At 33.7% G+C, this 19,462-nt stretch overlaps 1 protein-coding gene across 5 annotated transcripts in view; it reads left to right on the top strand.

Annotated features, from left to right (window-relative positions):
• The first annotated feature begins 305 nt into the window (after positions 1-305).
• Positions 306-19,462, top strand: part of LOC143238016 (lysine-specific demethylase 2A-like) — a 42,320-nt gene continuing 23,163 nt past the window's right edge. For 2 of the 5 annotated variants that reach the window (XM_076477892.1, XM_076477891.1), the window contains exons 1-5: positions 306-766; positions 8,006-8,144; positions 8,400-8,478; positions 11,054-11,100; positions 11,600-11,772. In XM_076477892.1, coding sequence (XP_076334007.1) covers positions 734-766; positions 8,006-8,144; positions 8,400-8,478; positions 11,054-11,100; positions 11,600-11,772 — 471 coding nt within the window. In that variant the 5' untranslated portion in view covers positions 306-733. Of the gene's footprint in view, positions 767-6,887; positions 7,106-8,005; positions 8,145-8,399; positions 8,479-11,053; positions 11,101-11,599; positions 11,773-19,462 lie in introns of those variants that run through there. The other 3 variants (XM_076477890.1, XM_076477889.1, XM_076477893.1) reach the window with 3 other exon arrangements.

Below are 19,462 nucleotides of genomic sequence, written 5' to 3'. Positions count from 1 at the left end.
GTACATCACACGTTAAAAGTATGTTAAAAAAGTCCACATTATTTTGTAAAACTAATTTTTTAAACTTTTAGGTCTTATGGGAAAAATAACATGCTTTCTTTTTGTCACACAAAAACTGTTTCAAATAAGAATTTTTAACTAAATTGTTTTTGAATATGTAATAAGCATATTTTTCCGTAACTGTTACTAATATTTATTCGCAGAGTTTCTCGCATATTACATCTTTCATTGTAAAAACGCAGAGTTCACTGTGGTCTCATGTAATTGCTGAGTTTACCACTAGAGTCTTCTAATTGCAGCTGAATAATGACGTCATACAGTACGCTTCTCATTGGTGTAGCTTGTGTTGAGCTCGTGTGTTATTGTATTTGTTTGGTATAGCTTAATTAAATTAATACGAAGTAACATGTACTGTAATTTTATTCAAGGTATAAGTATCACTAAGATATAACAACTGGTGGATTTTTGTATTTGAGGTATTGTGCTTTATGGAATATAGCATGCACAAAAATTTAACGTGATTTGGACATGATTCTCCCAAGTCACGTGCCAAGCGATTTAACGTCACAGAAATGTTCTTCGACTGAAATTGGCTGTACGCAAACAGAAAGTTGTGAGGGGATATAGAACAACGTTCAAGATTAACACTAACGTACGTTGTGGTAATGGGAGAAGGATTTGAGAGAGAGCACGTGGCTTTACACAATACTAAAAATTATTAGACAGTTAAGAAATGGAACCACAACAAGCAAAAAGAAGACTACTGGTTTGTATACGGAAATAATGATTTTTTTTTTCAACACAAAATTTAGTCGGCATTATACATTTACTTTTGTTATTATCGTAGTTGTACATGATCTTATTCAACCCATCAAATGGGCTATGCAACACTTGTAGCCATTTTGTTTAACATAATTTCTTAAAAGTTACAAGTACATCAGAAAGTCCAGTCATTATACACAGAGTAATTTTATGATAATAATAGTTTATGTGCTTAACTGTTGACAACTTAATAGTGTACAAACATACAGCGATAAAATGTTGAACAACTGATGTACATTTGAATATATTGGTAGTCTTGCCATTGGTTAACGTTGTTTAAAAATTAAGGTTTTATATACTAAAATTCATTACAATGAAATTAGTCCTTGAAATGGCTCATCATTTGATCATCAGATGTATATATATATATATAGCTTATTCGTAAGTTTAAAATTATGTGCTATTTTACAGAATTTCCCCCATTTGATCATTTTTTGTAATGTACACGCGCACACACTGATATAGTAAGAAATGGATCCACTACAAAAAATACTTATCGTGAACGATTGCTGTAAACATAATTATGTTAGTAAAATGATGAGAATTACTGAGATAGTTTGATTCGACAGTGGAAGCGTTGGTTTTGTACAATTTTTACATGCACTATTGTTGATTCTCAAATGTCATACATATATATATATATATATATCTTAAATTTGTATAATGTTTACTCTTTTAACAACATGATACATTAAAACTAAATTGTTTTTTGAAAGTTAGGTATGTCATTAAATACCTATGCATTATTAAAAAAAAAATGTATCTCACCCTTCCAAGCTGAAGAGAAATGACAAAAACGTACCTTTCTGTTGTCATTTGTGCGAAATTTGTTTTCGATTAGACTACTTTGTGTTACATTCTGTTTGCGACGTAGTTATGAACAATAGTAAAAGTTCATTACACCTTGTATTTGCCATCATTCAGTAAGTCAGTGTTATTGTGTTATCGATATGTAAATAACATTCAAATAAAAACTTGACAGCAATTGTGCTAACAGAAGTACCACCAAAACATTTGTTAATGATAAATTTTCCAGTTATTAATAGTACGTAAAGAGCAAGAAAATATATTTCTAGAGTGTGTAAAGTCTTAATATGTTAAAATATGAAACAGAAATCCCATGTTAGTTCTTCATAGCGTAAACACACCCACCTCTTGTTTTTACTGTAGACCCCAAAATACCAGAGATGACAAAAGTATAAGTTACCATTTTAAATGGGTTTTTATCTTTGTAACAATTTGCATAAGATTTATCAAAAGGTTCCGACGAAACATTTCATAACAGTTGCCAACTAATGCGAGTTATTTGACGTTGGATGGCGAACAAAAATTGTAAGTTACAATATAGTGTAGAAAAGTGTTATCCCTCAGTGTCAGGTTTACTTCATTAAGTAGTTACAGCAAAGTTTTACTTTTAGTGATTGATTACAGCACATTTTAATTACTTTTTATAGATCAAGGAAAAGTCATTGTACTGTAGATGAAATAGTAATAACTAGAAAAGGATACTGACAAAATCAGCGGAGTTTTAAACCAACTTTAAAGAAAACATTATTTATATAATATCGGCTTAATCTTAAAAAGCCTATCAACATTCTGAGCCTGAACGTCTGGTATTGTGTAGCCTTAACAGGTAACCGACCATTAATTAATAATGGCTGTAAACATTTGTTTTAATTCATTGTTGTTCAGAGGTAATGCACGTAAGTCTTGTACAAATCACTTCAGTTACGTAAGCAACTGTTCGAAAATGGATGTGTTTAGAATCAAGAACATGACAACCTACTTAGAATACAACTTACAAGGCTCACTAGTAGCGATTTGGTAAATGCAGCAGATGGTAGAACTGAGCAATTATTCGACTTGTTTAATCATTTTTGGTAGTTCCACAAGAAGTTAGGTTTCATGATACATCATTAATGGATCTCTCCGAATTTTTTTTTAAGGGATTAGTTTATTTCATGCTGCTAAAATGCTTATAATATCAGATCAAAGTTAAGCTACGTTTTAACCATTGGGTAACGAAAATTACTTAAAAAATTAAAATAATTATTCGAACATTCAAAGTATACTGGATAAAAAAAAAAAAAATTGTAGAAATTAGTTTTCTGTTTTTATTAATTTGGAATTGCCAATTGTGGGATCTTGATTTGCTCTGGGGTTAAATGTGTGATAAAATCATTAATCAAAGGAATTCTGGTTTATTTTTGGTCTAGTTCGTAAACTTTGTTCAATATATTGTATTAGAATTTTTTTCATTTAAAATACATTAATATAAATACTTTGTTATTTTGGCGCAAGTTCACAAAACTAATTACAATGGTCCTCCGCTGGGACAGCGGTAAGACTACGAACTTACAACACCAAAATCAGGGGTTCGAATCCCATCTGTGGACACAGCAGATAGCCTGATGTGGCTTTGCTATAAGAAAACACGTACTTACTCCATTGATGAGTAACTGAAATCAAATGTATTTATAGAAAAATAAAAAACGAACCTTGGTTTAATTTTAATTTTTATAATATACTCACAAGTAACATAGTTACTCTGATTTTCTTCTGTTTTTTGAGTGAATGTTTAGTATTAGGAGAGTTTACACATAAATTGCACTTAATATAACCCAGAACAAAAATGTGTTGAGGAAATATTGACACTAAGATTTAATTTCGTTGGCCAGTAATAAATGAAATAAACTAAATCGTGGTAAAATGTTTTGCTGTTTGCATATCTAAGTCGTGCTATTGTTCCTTTCTGGTAAGTCTGCATATTCGTGTTAGTTTCTTTTGATAAGTGAATGTAACTCCAACAGTATTTTAAAATTAAACGTTTGTGAAGAAAAGATTGCTCATTCCCATCATATTCGTTAAATTGATAATGTTTTACTATTTTTGTTGAAAAATACAGCAGAAAAACAAATTATGATTAAGTTTTATTAGTAGAAATATATACTTTTCTCAACGTTCGGCGGGGAAGTACAGTCGTTTGAGGGCACATAACGTTCCTACACTTTATTTGTTCATGATTGAATATTTTAACTAAAATTTAACAATTTGTTGAAATAGGGTGGATTAAACTAATATTAAGGTCTTTGTATATGCATTGTTGAATTGAAAACGGTCTTTGGAGTGGTCAAGTGGTAGTAATTATCAGTGATGTCGAGAAAACCCACTTGTAGAGAAATATATTTGTAAAAACGGCTCTTTTGGGTTGAGAAAATTAATTTTCAAGATGTGGTTCATTTCACGGTCGGTATGTAAGTATCTTTCATGAACAAAAGGTAATTTTATATAAAGTAATGTATGAATTAATTTTCAAATGAATCGACTATTCAAAATACGATATGATATAGTTGTGTCAAAAGGCACATATGTATTGTAATTGCGAGAAAATGACTCAACACATGAACCAGGAATATGTTTACAGACATAAGATACTAGAAAAATACCCATGCGGGCAGAGCACAGGTAGCCCATAGTGTAGCTTTGTACTTAATTACAAACAATCAATCAACCTAGCAAAACAATAAAATGAAAACATACTTTCTGAATTGGTGATGCATTCATAATTTTTATAGTTATGTTTTAAATATAATTATGATTTTAATGTCATCAAAGTGTGTAAATGCCGAGAGTCTAACAAGGGCTAGTGTTGACGAATTAAAACTAAAAACACTTTGTATAACACTCGTATGAAATACGTTCTTTAATCATTGTTGGTAGTTACCTCTATTATATTCAAATACCCCGAATACTTTTTTCTAGACTTTTTTAGCAATTAATTAATATCACAAAATATAAAAGTTTATCAGTCACTGAACATTGTACACCTTTCAGTATGAGGATGCATGGTGTTCAAAGAGTATGAAGAAGATTTCTGTTGTAAGAGCTAGGAAAATAAGTTATTGATGTTTATTGATAAAACTTAATGACAGTGGATACCGCGTGACATCGAGTTGACGTATCCGTTTGGAGGCGTAACGCATCCATGTGAGCTCTGTGATAATTTTATTTACCTTCATGACCTTTCACCTGAGAGGAAACGACACATAGACAGCTTTGTAGAAGTTGAGGAGTCTTGAATATTAAGCAGTCTGACAGTCTTAAACTGTATATATATTGAAACATTGCTTGAATTAAATATGAATGAATGGAGAACGACGTTCCCATTATTCGAATACGTATGATCTTCGTCGTCTTGTTTCGAAAAAGGACTTGCAAGGCCAAAATCCAGTGTTCGATTCCCTGCGTTATGGTGCAGATACCCCTGTATAACCTTGAACTTAGAAAACAATAACAAACACCAACCATTGGAAAAGTTGGTTGGTTTGATCTTAATGTTTGTTTTATGCAAGGCTGTTTTCATTTATTAATGCCTGGCATGGCCAGGTGGTTAAGACACTCAACTCGTAATCCGAGGGTCGCAGGTTCGAATCCCCATCACACCAAATATGCTCGCCTTTTCAGTCGCGGGGGCGTTATATGTGATGTTAAATCCCACTATTCGTTGGTAAAAGAGTAGCCCGAGAGTTGGTGGTGGGTGGTGATGACTAGTTGCCTTCCCTCTAGTTTTATACTGCTAAATTAGGGACGGCTAGTGCAGATAGCCCTCGTGTAACTTTGCGCGAAATTCAAACCAAACCATTTATTAATTTTGAACTAATCATTGTGGTATATACTTTGAGAACACCAGTATAAATGTACACTTGTTTCATAATACACAAAGGGTGTTATTTCGAGTATTGTTTTGAAATATTGTGTGGAGAGTGACGAAGAGTATGAAGAATGAATGCTATAACCTAAACTTCAGTCAATGACTCTAGGTTCCACATTCATATCAATTTTTAGGCAATGCCAGAAGATGAGTTTCTTCCAACCATGAGATGTTTCATCGGTAATTTTGAGACCAGCTTGTATTATTAGCTTACAAAATGCTCAAGATAACAAAAAGTTGTATTATTTTTATTGCCCGTTTTTTGAAGTGTTTACAGTATTTAGTAATTAAAAAACTTGGTTTATGTGCCAGAAGTCTAGCTTTGCTTTAGTATATATTATGCATGTAATAAAAACATATCTACATCTTTCAAATATAAGCCATGAAACAAACTTCAGACAGACGTATTCTTTACCCACTGTTTATTACAGAGGTAAAATTATAAATTCTAAAACATTTTACCTTTTTTTTTGTGTCTGTGTGGAATTTGAGAAATTTATTGTCTTTAGCTCACATAAAACCAGTGTTTTTAACAGATCTATTAGAACATTTACTGGTCATAAGAGTTGTTTTTGATTTAAAATACTTTTTACTTTATTTTTACGTTTTCGATAGAATTAATTTTGCAATTTTGGTAGTTAATTTCTACAAGTAAAATTGAGTTTATTGAATATTTAGTTGATTTGTTTTAGATACACCAGGAGTTTACTATTTATTATGAATAAAATAGATCCAGTGATAGATGTAAACAGTAGTGTGTGTGTGGCCTACTTTACTCTTAAAGCAGTCTTCATTTAAAAGTTCATAAATCTGTAACATTTTATTCTTAAACTAAGTAATGCTATCATAGTTAAACATAAACGTGTGTGTATGTGTGTATTTACCCTCCAGTGGCATAGCGGGATTTTTGTGCGGACTCGCCTCGCTAGAAACCTAGTTTCGATATCTGTAGTGGGCAGAGCACAGATAGTCCATTGTATAGCTTTGTGCTTAATTCTAAACAAATAAACTCCCCCTTTTAAGTTTCAAAAACTGTTTTGTGCAGCATATGTTTAAGAAAAACTATATAAAATGTAAAGAGATATTGGTGCATTTAATAATGAATAACAGTTTTTGTATTGCCTTATGATTTGTTTTGAACCACAGAAGTAAAAATTCATTCTAGCAGTAAAATCAGTTTGTATTTAATTTTGGTACGTCTTTACTGCAACAAATTTTAAACTTAATATAAAGGTTTTGTAATACACACACACATACACGTGTAGCAAACTCACTGTACTGAAAAATCTATATGTAAAAAAGGCTGGTTTGGGTTGAGAAAATTTCTTATGTAGAGGAGCGAACAACGTTTCAATCTTCTTCGGTCATCGTCAGTTTCACAGATTGCGTATCTGTAGCAGCTTATAATCATGGTAACCATCGGTAATTGTAGCACGATGAGAGCCTCTGAAAGTACGCCGCTGCATACTAAAGTCTGTGTAAAAATTATCCTTGAATTTTTTAGCAGCTTAAATGTAAAAAGTTTTAATTACTACAGTAAGGATAGCTAGAACATGTACTCTGTATAAAGATGTGAGCAAATTGTTAAATTTTTAGGTCATACTTTTTTTTAATAGTTTTTGTTCAAATGATATTTTGTGTTCAATTTTGTTTATATTTAGGCTAGCGCATAGGCTAACGCTTTGTTTTAGGTTTTGTTCCATGTTAAGTTTTAGTGCACATGTTTCTTAGTTTGTGTCAGTAAGTGCCTACTTTTCCATCTAGTAGTATTTCTATAGAATAATTTCTTCATCTTCATTATATAAGTTAAGTTTGAACTTTTTATTTTGTGTACTTTAAAACTTGAGTAACTAACTACTGTCATAGTGCCAGTTCTGGAATAAGCGTTAAAGTAATATTTTATTTAATATTCCAGAAGTAATTAAGTATGAATATTATTTGATATTTAACTTGAAATAAATAATCTATAATATTAAACGTTACATATATGAAAAAGTCTAAATATGTGTCACTTTTACTTTAATAATTATTAGTAAAAACTAAGTAACTGTGGTATGGTATTTAAATAAAGAAATGGGAATACTTCATTGTAGAAGAAAATGGATTCTGAAATGTTAACATAATTAATAACTGACTAAGTGTAACTGCTTGTTCCATTTTTACATTTTGAAAAAATGTACCGCGCATTAATTTTAACAACTAGAATATTTTTTTTTGCAAAAGAAGTGACCATACAAAGTTTGTATATGTTGATAGTGTGAAAATAACAAATATCAAAATATGTTACATATAATATTTAAATGTTGTGCAAGTTGGTTTTGTTTGTTCTGAAGATGTAAAGATTTACTTTGGAGACTAGTTACACTTGTAAACTTTCGTTAGCCATATCATTTAAATTTTGCGATAATTTCACTTGAGTGAATTGTGAAGTTTTTCTAACTGTTTTTAAAAAGTGACATTCATTTTTGTTAGAGAGTAAAGGAAAGGAAACATTATACAGATGACTGCTTGCAAGATGAAGAGATTGAAGGAAAACGTTTGTTTTCAGTGGAAGAAAAGTTGGCCAGCAATCATTTTGGGCCCTTTTTTGTGAAGGAAATGAAAGGTGAAGGCAAGTATTCCAACTGTATTCATTTAATTATATGTAGAAAAATAAATCTATTTAACTTCTATATAGATTTCTATTTCATTCTCAAAACTTTAAATATTACTAAGTCATATTGCTGCTAATAAGAATCAGTTTTATGTTAACAGTAATATGCAACTGTAGTTGAGAGTAATGTACCATTTTAGATGCTATAATCATTGTATATGAGTTACAAAATTAATGAAAGAATTAGTGTTAAACTATTTGTTTTTGTTATAGATTTTAGTTTGAAATATCTGCAGGAGCATGGCCTAGACTTCCCATTTGTATTTAAAGAAAAGTCTGGATTGGGAATGCGGTAAGATTAGTTTGTATAAGTTTGCAGCAGTGTCAGATATAATTTGTATATTGAGTGAACAACCTTGGAAGGACAAAGGGTACAAAAAGAGATGTATTACAATAAAATACATGAAAAATGTGTATGCATTAAATCTGAGAATATTTAGGTTGGTGAGTTTGTTAATTCAATAATTAATTGAAATATTAGTCCCATTACACAAGACAAAAAAAATTACTGGTAAGAATGCAACTGTTTGAGTAATTTAATGATGGTGATTCAAAAATAATTGTGGAAATGCTCAAAAGTAATACATAATAGCAATACCAGTTTAACACACTAAACATGAGTTCAGTCAGTTTGACCAATGCGTGACCTTTTTATACTCATAGTGTTTATAGGTTTCTTTCTTCTAACTTTCAATATGGTATGTATATCTTTGCAACATTTGGTAGTCTTTTAATTAAAATTATAGAAAATAATTTTTTATTGAAATATTTTTAATAAATTAAAAGATTTGTCCATGAATATAATGAGTTTTTTGTTTTAAATAGTATGTTTGCAAAGTAATTTTCATGTTCAGGTTAAAAATACTTTTCCTCGTCTCAAAAATCTCAGATTTCTTCTGTGTAATCCTTAAAACCTCTGAAGTATATTTCAAGCTTTTTTTAATAGTAAAATTTAGATTTTTATGCTATTTTTGTTATGCTATCTATACAGGACTGGTAAATCAACCAACCTCATAACCACAAAAAAATTTTAAATATCTAAATTACCATTTCTAGAATGACTACAAATTTTAACATAAAATTACATTTGTTTATCATAAGTAGCTTTAAGCTCATAACAGTACATCTAATAATAATAATTAAATTGTATTATTTGATAGTCCTTTGAACTGTGTCTAACTACTATTTGTCATTAAAAGTTGTAAATTACTTTTCAAACATGCAGTTTGTGTTATATTATTGAATTACATTCTTCACAGGTTGCTTACATGCATGCTTTGTGAAATATTTTTATTATTATTGTGCATTTCACCTAATCTTAACTTGCTTAAAAAGATCCCTGTTTTTACATTTTAGTTATTTTTATAATAAGAATAAACATTAAAAACAAGGAATGAATTACCCTATTTTTTCTTGTTGTTTATGACATTTAACTCTACTTTTTTATATCAATTAAGTAACATGCTAAATAATTTTTAACTAAATAATGCACCAAAGAATATAGACTAATAATATGCAAAAAGTATACAATTTCTCTAACTCTCAAAATTTTTCTGGCTATCGAACTATGTGACAAGAACTGTTGCATTTATCAAAGCTAGTTGTTAGCTTTCCCATGTGAACAGAATTTGCACTTTGAGCAAAATTAATGATTACCTGTTTAAAACATAATGTGTTGTATAACATCATTTGATGTATGAAAAACTTGTTTTTCTGTTGTTTGTGGGTAATATAAATTTAAACATAAAAGAGAACTATTAAATATTGTGGCAGGTAGGTGTGGCAGGATGGGCATATATGGTATTTCATATAGTGCTGATAAATATTGAGATATTACAATAATTCAATCTATAGGCAACTGACAGATTCTGGGTATATTTTTGAAATTAGAATCATCAAATTACCCAAAATTACTTGTTTTCTCCAGCAGCAAAATTTTTTGTAGTTGTCCTGTATAATTTAAGAACAGTGATAGGCCTGCTGGTTCATATAAGCCATATCATCCACTAAACTTAAACTTTAAAAATAAAATACTTTTTATTTATCATTAAAATACTTATCCATTCTTGTGTTAAACATTCACAAATTAACTTCACTTTTCACATATGAAGGCAACCCATTCCAAAGGCCAACCTTCATATCAGGAAAATAAAATTGTCTTAACAGAATATGACTTCTACCCTCTCAAAATTGATATCTTTAACATCAAGTCCCACCATTATCATCATTACCATTGTCTTACCAATCTTAAACACTTCAGTCAGGTCCTGTAAAGCTTCTTTTTTCAAGAAAAAACAATTTCTGATATCATAACTTGTTCTTTTATGACAAACCTTCCATCTTACTAGCTCTCCTATGAATTATTTCTAAAAGTTTAATGTTCTTCCTTGGATAAGACATGAATCACTAAACACAGTCCCGCAAATTTGGTCTAACAAATGACCTATGCAATGAAATTAAAACCAGTTTAGATTTATGTTTAATATGTCTGTAGCTAGAACCTAAAATTCTCTGTTCTCTCACTAACAAAAGCACATTATTTGAATGGCTTAAGACACTGATCAACTAGATACCCAAATCTTTTTTTCTATAACAACTTTTGTTTTGATAAATTTAATATTATTTACTGCTTTTCACTCACAATACCAGAAAGTATTGGTGATTATTTACCAAGTTCAATAAACTTATAAAATAGCAGGGTGAGATAATGTAAAAATTAAATTATGAAATAGCTTATTTTTATGTCATAAGTTTTGATAGTTTCACTTTTTTATGCAATAAATTTATCATCGCAGTTTTAAAGTGTTTGTAAGAGAGTTATGATGAATTGGAATGCTCATCAACAGATGTTTTATGTTGTTTTATAGCATGCCTAGTGAAAACTTCACAGTTAATGATGTTCGCCAATGTGTAGGTAAGTTATTAAAGTCTTAAGCACTCAGTGTATGTTCGTATGTTTACAAGTGAGAGATAAATCTCAGTTTATATTCTAGTGTAAAATGAACATGCATTAAAAGTAGATTTGTCATTTATGACTAATGTGTTTAATTTTTGCATTTTTTCATGAGCATTATTATTTAAGAGTAATAGCTAGCAAGAAAGTGAACAGTAAAAAAAAAATTTGTGAATTACTACATAATTCAACCCCATACTTGTATAATTTTTCATTACAAGCTTGTGTGTATTATTAAATTCTGATAACAAGTATATATTACATGCTTGTTTCACCAGTGTGTGTAAGTATGTTATAAATGTTCTATGGGATAGTAGGTATTACATAAGCATGTTTCATTAGTCTGTTTGTATTATGTACTTGTCTCCCTGGGAATTGAATATTATACATTTGTTCCACAGTTTTGTAGTAAGTGTACATGTTCCACTAGCTTGGACTGTGTTTATTTTTAATTTCACAGGAAGCAGAAGGATGCTAGATGTTATGGATGTCACGACACAGAAGGATGTTGAAATGTCTATGAAAGATTGGTGCAAATACTTTGAAAACACAAACCGAGATAAACTCTTAAATGTTATTAGCTTAGAGTTCAGCCACACAAGATTGGAACATTATGTGGAATCACCTGCTGTGGTATGTTTGTATTTTGTCAAAAATGATGAGTAACATTTTACATTTTTTTTGCAAATTCAAAGTGTTATCTTGCATATTTGCTATAAGTACTACATGGTGTTTGGAAAGTCACTGTGCAGTTTTATAACAGCATTCATTCAGTCTATTTCAAGCCAGCAACTGATAGCAGTGTTTTGAAACTAAATAAGAAGGATCCAAACCTGTATTGATGCCAACGGGGGTCACTTTCAACATTGTTTATAATTGTAATTCATATTTACCTCCTGTATTCTATATTGAAAGATGTCTGCTAATAAATATATGTGTTCAGTGACTTTCCGAACACCCTGTATAACGCTTCCCATAGAGACTTAGCACATTTCATAATCTTTGATGGTGTTGCATTCAGAAATCAGTTAAATGATCAGCGTGTGTTGGTAAGTTCAGAATGGAAATGTAGTTTACAATCCAACGTTTTATATTATCTAAATTTTAACATCTTAGTTTCTAAAAGCATTAAATAAATTAGTTTCTGAAACGATACTTCTCTTCACATAAGATTAGCTATTCCCATTTGGTGCTGTTCTTTATATACAAACTTTTTCTTTATGCATGCCACGATCCTTCTGCTCCCCCTATTAGAATCAAGTTATCCCAACGTGTGTCTTGTAAAGTATCATGCACCACCTCTCCACCAATGAGAGTACAGTATACACACATGGGCTCCCTCTCTGTGTCTACTAAACTATCACTTCTACACCCTTGTGCAAATTAATTGAAACAAGAGGGAAAATTATGATTTTTTCAATTTTTTGCATTTTATTTCTGAGAATCCAAAAATTACTCTCAAATTAATACATGATATGACCACCTTTATTTTTCAGAAGATCATTAATCCGCTTTGGCATCGAGTAAAGATTGCAGTCGACTTGTGGACTAATTTTTCGATCACGGTACCACACCTCAATTATGGGCTCAATTAGCTTATCCTTCATAGTACAGTCTTTTTCCCTGAAGTCTTTCTTTACAAATCGCCCAAAAATTTTCAATAGGATTTAAGTCCAGAGAGTTTCCAGTCCAGTCCAGCACCTTTATTCGCGTTGTAGTCATAAAATTCTTCACAAGTTTCGATATGTGGCATGGAGCCAGATCTTGCTGAAAAATGTCAGATCCATCTGGAAATCTTTTTCAATTCTGGTATGACCCTTCTCTGCAAAACTTCGATGTACTGTGGTCCTCACATCATACCTTCTACGATATGTAAGCCTCCAACGCCAAAGTAGCTGAAAAAGCTCCAAAACGTCTTCTTCAAGGGATGTTTTACAAACTGATTGATGTGAGATTCTCGAAGTTTCTCACCTGGAGATCTGCAAACATGCAGACTTCTTTGACCCTGTACAAAGAAATGAGTCTCGTCACTGAATAACACCTTCCTCCATTATTCTTGTGTCCAGTTTTTGTATTTCAGACCCCATTGATACCGTTTTTTCTTCATTGAGTTGAAAAGAAGTTGTTTTTTTGACTGGTCTCCTTGCCCTTATAACGCAATTTTGAATGACGTAATATTTCTCAAAATTTCGTCATATATCCAAAAAATAAATCGACCGTACTGCAAAACACAGCTGATGAAGCCGTCTGTGTGAAAAAACGACTATTAAAGGAAATCAGCGGGTCCAGCGAGCCTACACCGGCCGCCATGCTGAGAATATTGTAAAATGACCATTTGTTTCAATTAATTTGCACAAGGGTGTAATCTAGCAGCATTTGAGTTTGGATATGCTATTTTGTTTGTTGATTGCTGCATGTTTGACTTTGTTTTTTCATGACATGGTTATTTTTAAACTTGATATCTTCAATCAGATTCTTATATTTGTATTTGTTGGTTAGTTCAAGCTACTTTATTTCTGCACTGAAGTTTGGTGAAACCTTTCTATGCTATAAATTAAGATGTTAACCTTATCACTTCAGGCTTATACTAGTGATAAGAGTTTATCCTGGGTCTCAAGTGCAGGTGCCCCAATGATGGTTTTATATTTTGGGAGATCAAATGTTACAGGGTCTAACCTTTATTTTTGGATTTTACCAAGGCTCCTACTGAAATTGGTGAGCTTTTGACAGCTGACTAGGACTTTGTCTTTTTATCTACCTCGTGAGTTTCACAGTTACTACCATTTCTAACCTGGGGAGTCTCTTAGAACTCATTTTGTCTTAATGGATTTTGTTACAGGTGTGTGATATTTTATCCTTAATACATGAACAATTTTCCCAACCATTGATTTTTGCTCCTTCCCATGATATTCAGGATTTTCCTGACCCATTGGCCTCACAGTTACTTGAGGGAATTAGTATGTTGTTCTCCTAGAGAAGTTTTAATTATTTTGCCTTTTCCTAAAATCATATTGTATATTAGGTTTTAGGTCAACAGTTGTTAGGTTACTATTATTAACAACTGGGGAGTATCTCCTGAATCATTTGTCTGGTTTCCACATGCCTTGTATCTGTGCTTGCTTCATACTCATACTATCTTTGTGGTGTCCTGTTTACATATACTTTTCTTTGAGGTTTTCCAAGAAATTTTTTTGCATTTCTCAAGATGCCATTGCTCCTGCCTCCTCTATTTCAGCATGCATCTTATCCTTGGTTCTGGGACTTACCATGTGGTTTCATGTTGTTAGGATCTTTTTAGGTTGTGATACCATATTGGCTCATGTCTGTTTACCCTTGACTTCCCTTAGGAATTTATGTATGGCTCCAATTCTAGAATGTTATATATTGATACTATCCTTGATGTTAGTGAGCCTTGGTTGAAATCAGTCCACCATCTTTCCACCAATTCATGTATTGTTTCCTGTTGTTTTGCCCATACCTTCATTTCTAATTTATGGTTTCCACTTCCCTTCCCTTCTTGAGATCTCATGACCTCCCAGTGTCTGTCAGGAGTGGTTCAGATATTGATCTTGCAGTGGGCAGTCATCCATGTTCTCTGTATTTTGTGAGGTTTTACTCTTGCCTTTTTAGTTGTCTCCAAGGAAACTGGGGAGTGGCAGCTGGTAATAGATATATTTTGCTTCAGCTGCTTTTTATCACTATGCTAATTCAACATGGAGTCTTTTTTCACCCTGAGTTTGGCATGACACGAAGGTATGTTTCTAAAGTTTCCTACATATACAGCTATTATCTCTAGATGGTTTAACCATTTTGGGTTCCTTGGTTCTGCCCCTCGGTGTGGATTCCTGTACATGGTGAGGGGATCTCCCAGGGAAGGTTCTGTTCTTTCAGTTTACCTCCTCTGGGATCTAAACATCCACCCATGTGTTTGCCGTGCAGGGTGACTTGTGAAGGGGAGGAGAGGATCCTGGTGGTTAAGGGGTCCAACCCTAACACACAACTTTAGCCTTGAATTCCTGTAGATGGGCAGCCTTGGGGTGGCCCCACTTGGGTTAGGGTCAACTAAGTACCAGTGTTGGAAGTTCTCAGCAGGTGTTGTGGACATTGTGTCTGATGCTGGTGTTTGGGTATAGTGCTCATGAAACCCTGGTGTTGCAGTGTCCTTGTCTAGCATTGTAGTGCATCTCCCCGTAGGGCTCCATGGTGGGTGTGGTCAGTGGGCACCGAAATTTCCTTTTCTCCTGTGGATTCTCCAAATAAAAATTTAAATAGAATAGTGAAAATACAGTCAATAGGTAAATGACAATGTCTTGAAGTTTCTGAGCAGCAATCTTTCTCTTTTCAATACTGGTTCTTCTACTTATTTTCACACAGCTAGTCAGTCCTTTACTGCTATTGATCTCTCAGTTTGCTCTCCTTCATTATTCTCCCATTTTTCATGGAGAGTTGACAATAATGCATGAGCTAGTGATCATTTTCCTATACTTTTGAGAGAGACTGGCCATGGTTGATGCCACCCAACCCGTGTGCTCCAGTGGAAGCTGGATCAGGCAGGCTGGCCCACTTTCACTGCTCTCTCAGAACTTGATCCTGCTATCGTCTGTCAGCCATCAATAGACGACTGTGTGGCAGCAGTAACTGACTGTATTATACAAGCAGCTGCTCAATGTATTCCTAAAACCTAGACACGTTTTCCACTATATCCTCATCCATGGTGGAATCCTTCCTGCCACATGGCATGGAAGGCTCAAAAACAGGCCTGGGATATTTTCAGTAGATATCTCACACTCTCAAACCACATCTCTTTCCAGTGGGCCTGTGCATGTGCTCGGTGAGTAAGATGTGAAAGCCAAAAGGAATCTTGAATTAAGTTCACAACTGGCATATCTTCTACCACCAGTTCCAAAGTTATATGGGACAAGATTTGAAAGGTCAGTGGGCAATATTACTGTGTCCCCTCTCGATCTTGCTCTCTGATGGTCAGGAAGTAGCTGATATCCAGAGCATTGCCGATGGTTTAGGTGAAAGCTTTTGCCAGGTATCTAGCACTACTGCTTCTTCCTCCACCTTCTTAGCTATCAAGACTTGGGTAGAGTGATCACCTCTTTCCTTTTGAGCTGATTGTCTCTATGACTATAATCGTCCCTTTATACTGGTGGAACTAAAACTGGCCCTTCATCGGTCTGGCAGTACATCGGTTGGACCAAATGATGTACACTATGACATGCTGCACCATCTATCTCCTGCTTCTCTTGCTATTCTTCTAATTATTTTTAATTGGATCCAGCAGGAGAATGTTTTTCCTGATGCTTGGTGCCAGTCTGTTGTCCTACCTTTCTCTAAGCCTAGGAAGGATCCCAAGATTGCTTCAAACTACCATCCAATTACTTTGACAAGCTGTCTCTGTAAGACCTTAGAGTTTGGTTCCTCGAATCAAACAATCTCCTTGTTCACCCAGCATGGGCTTTGATGACAGCACTCCACCATGGACCACCTAATTCGATTGAAACATCAATCAGAGAAGCCTTTCTCAAATGACAACATCTTTTAACAGTATTCTTTGACATTGAGAAGGCTTATTACACAACATGGAGGTATGGCATTTTGCGAAACCTATATATATGGGTTATGTGACCATATGCCCATTTTTATTAAAAAAGTTTTAATTGACAGGAGATTCCAAGTTTGTGTGGGTGCGACACTTTCCCATTCTTTCCTACAGGAACTTGGACTCCCTCAGGGCTGTGTTTTGAGTGTCACAATATAAAAATTAATGTCATCACTGAACAACTCCCTCTCACTGTTGCAAACGGGCTCTATGTTGACGACTTTCACATCTCATGCCAGTCGTCAAACAAACCTGAGATATATTGAGCGACAGCTATAGACTACCCTCAATCGTTTACTGAAGTGGACCACAGCAAACGGCTTTAATTTCTCTCTCTCTCTAAAACCGTTTGCATGCACTTTTGCTGCCAACGGGGTATTCACCCTGATCCTGCACTCTGTATCGGTGAACCCTGGATCACATAGAAGCTAAGAAGTACTCAAACTGCACTATTTATACTGACTCGCTTATTTCTCTACTAGCCCTGGAATTGCTTCACGTTGGTTCACACCCTGTTCTCACCGATATTCAAAACTGACTGGCCCATTTCTCTTAAAATCTACTTCTATCCAGTTTTTCTGGATACTGGGCCACATTGGTATTTGCAGGAAAGAGCTCGCAGACACAGCTAAATCTATATGCTCTGGCATTATCACTGCTGTGCCTATTCCATACATGGACTATGGTCCTGTATTCAAGGCTCGGCTCTGTGCCAGCTGATGGTCGACTTGGAGTGAGCAATGAGAAAACAAGCTTTTCCAAATAAAATCTTATATTGGACTTTGGCCATCTTGGTTCCGTAAGGATCGGAAGGAGGAAGTTGTTATAACTAGACTATGCATTGGTCACAGTTTTTTAACCCATCATTTTCTTTTATCTGGAACTGATGCACCAGTGTGTAGTCTGTGTAACACTCAGATCACAAAAAGCCACATTTTCCTTTCTTGATGTCGTTATGACTCTCAACGACGGCACCATTTGAAACATGTTCTGTCCCAGTGTTTGTCCATAATGTTAGACAGTGTTATTGGTGATGGTGACACTGTTCACCTTGGTAAAGTTTTTAGTTTTTTAAAGGCCATTAATCTTTTTAATGTCATTTAAGTTTTTTAATTTATACATTAAACCTGTTTTTTAGTGTAGTTCCCTTTTAAGAATCACAGTCTCTCTTGTTCAATTTGAAATTAGAAAATGGCCATAACATTAAATAACTCGACACCAGAACTGGAAAGGCCAACTTCAGGTGAGTAATGCTGCTGTTTGAACTACCTGTTAGTCATCCTGCCAAGTTATTATTAAAATTTTGCTACACTTCTTTTAAATCGTTTATTACTTTACATTTTGAAAATGACCATAATGTCACATGATTTGGAACCAGGACTGGAAAGGCAAACTTCAGGTGACTGATGGTGTTTCTTGTACTTCCCTGTTAGTCTTCCTGGTAGGTTATGACAATTACCATTATGTTACAGAAAGCCATTTATGACTTCTCTAACTGTAGTTTTTCTCTTAATGTTGTAGACTAGATGTAAATGTTAGTTTTATGCTATTTACATTTGTTTTTTTTTAACTCTGTTTTGTTTTACCTTCATTTCCTTTTATGAATTTTATGACATTTACTTTAATTTTACCTTTTCACTGGATGTTTGGCACAGATAGCCTAGCTGCTTTGTGCCATAAAACACTAAATCAACCAATCTGTATTTTTAGTTTATCTCCTTTAGGATCTGAACATTCACTCATGAATTTGTCATGCTTGGTGACCCATGAAGAAGAAGAGAGGATCCTGGTGGTAGAGGGGTCCAGCCCAAACACACCACTTTGGCCTTGAATTCCTGTAGACAAGTGGCCTTGAGGTGGCCCCTCCAGTATCAGTTTGCTGGTCCTTTTGGGTAAGGGTCACCTGAATACAAGTATTGAGTATTCACAACAGATGCTGTGAACATTGTGTCTGATGCTGATTTTAGGATATTGTGCTCATGAAACCCTGATGTTGCTGCAGTGCCTTGTTTGGCATTTTTGAGCATCTCCTTGTAAAACTCCATGGTGGGTGGGGTCAGTGTGCACTGTATATTTCTCTTTCTATTATGGATTTGCAAAATCCTATTAAAAATAAAATATTAAGAAAACAACTTGCTGATAAACAATCATGTATTGAAGACTTTGACGAGCTGTCTCCAAGTCATTCTACATCTGTACCTCATTTTCTTATACTGTTCTTTGTCTGATGAACTTTTAGGGCACATTTCTCCCTTGTTTATTCAAAAGGGATTAGAGGGGCTTACAAGCTCTTCACTGTCTGTCAAGAAGCTATGTTATGGGAACAGTATGGAAACATTTGTGCCAAAACACACTGAACTCAGTTCTAAAGCCATTGGGGATATATCAACTGAGGTGTGTTTCATGCTACTTTGAAATTTTCATGAGGAGTTGTTGGTGAGAATGATTTGAAGAACATTCCCAAGTTGGAAATCCTTACTGGTTTCTCCAGACAAGGCATGTCTGTTGTGCACAGCATCTTCACTTGTAAGAATGGAATTATGTTGCCTACCAGTTTGTTAATTTTGACTTTTACATGTTCTTGTCCATCTGCCTTTTTCAAGGCAGGTTTCCTGAATTATAAAATACAGCTGTACATTTTTAACCCTGTCTTATGTTTCCAGTGCCAGGAGTTTGGATATTCAAAGACATCATGTCATGGCTCTTCAACATGTG

The sequence above is a fragment of the Tachypleus tridentatus genome, chromosome 13 (genome assembly GCF_004210375.1).
Source record: "Tachypleus tridentatus isolate NWPU-2018 chromosome 13, ASM421037v1, whole genome shotgun sequence".
NCBI lineage: Eukaryota > Metazoa > Arthropoda > Merostomata > Xiphosura > Limulidae > Tachypleus > Tachypleus tridentatus.
The sequence above is the reverse complement of the archived record's forward strand: the minus strand, read 5'-3'. Positions and strand labels throughout refer to the sequence as shown.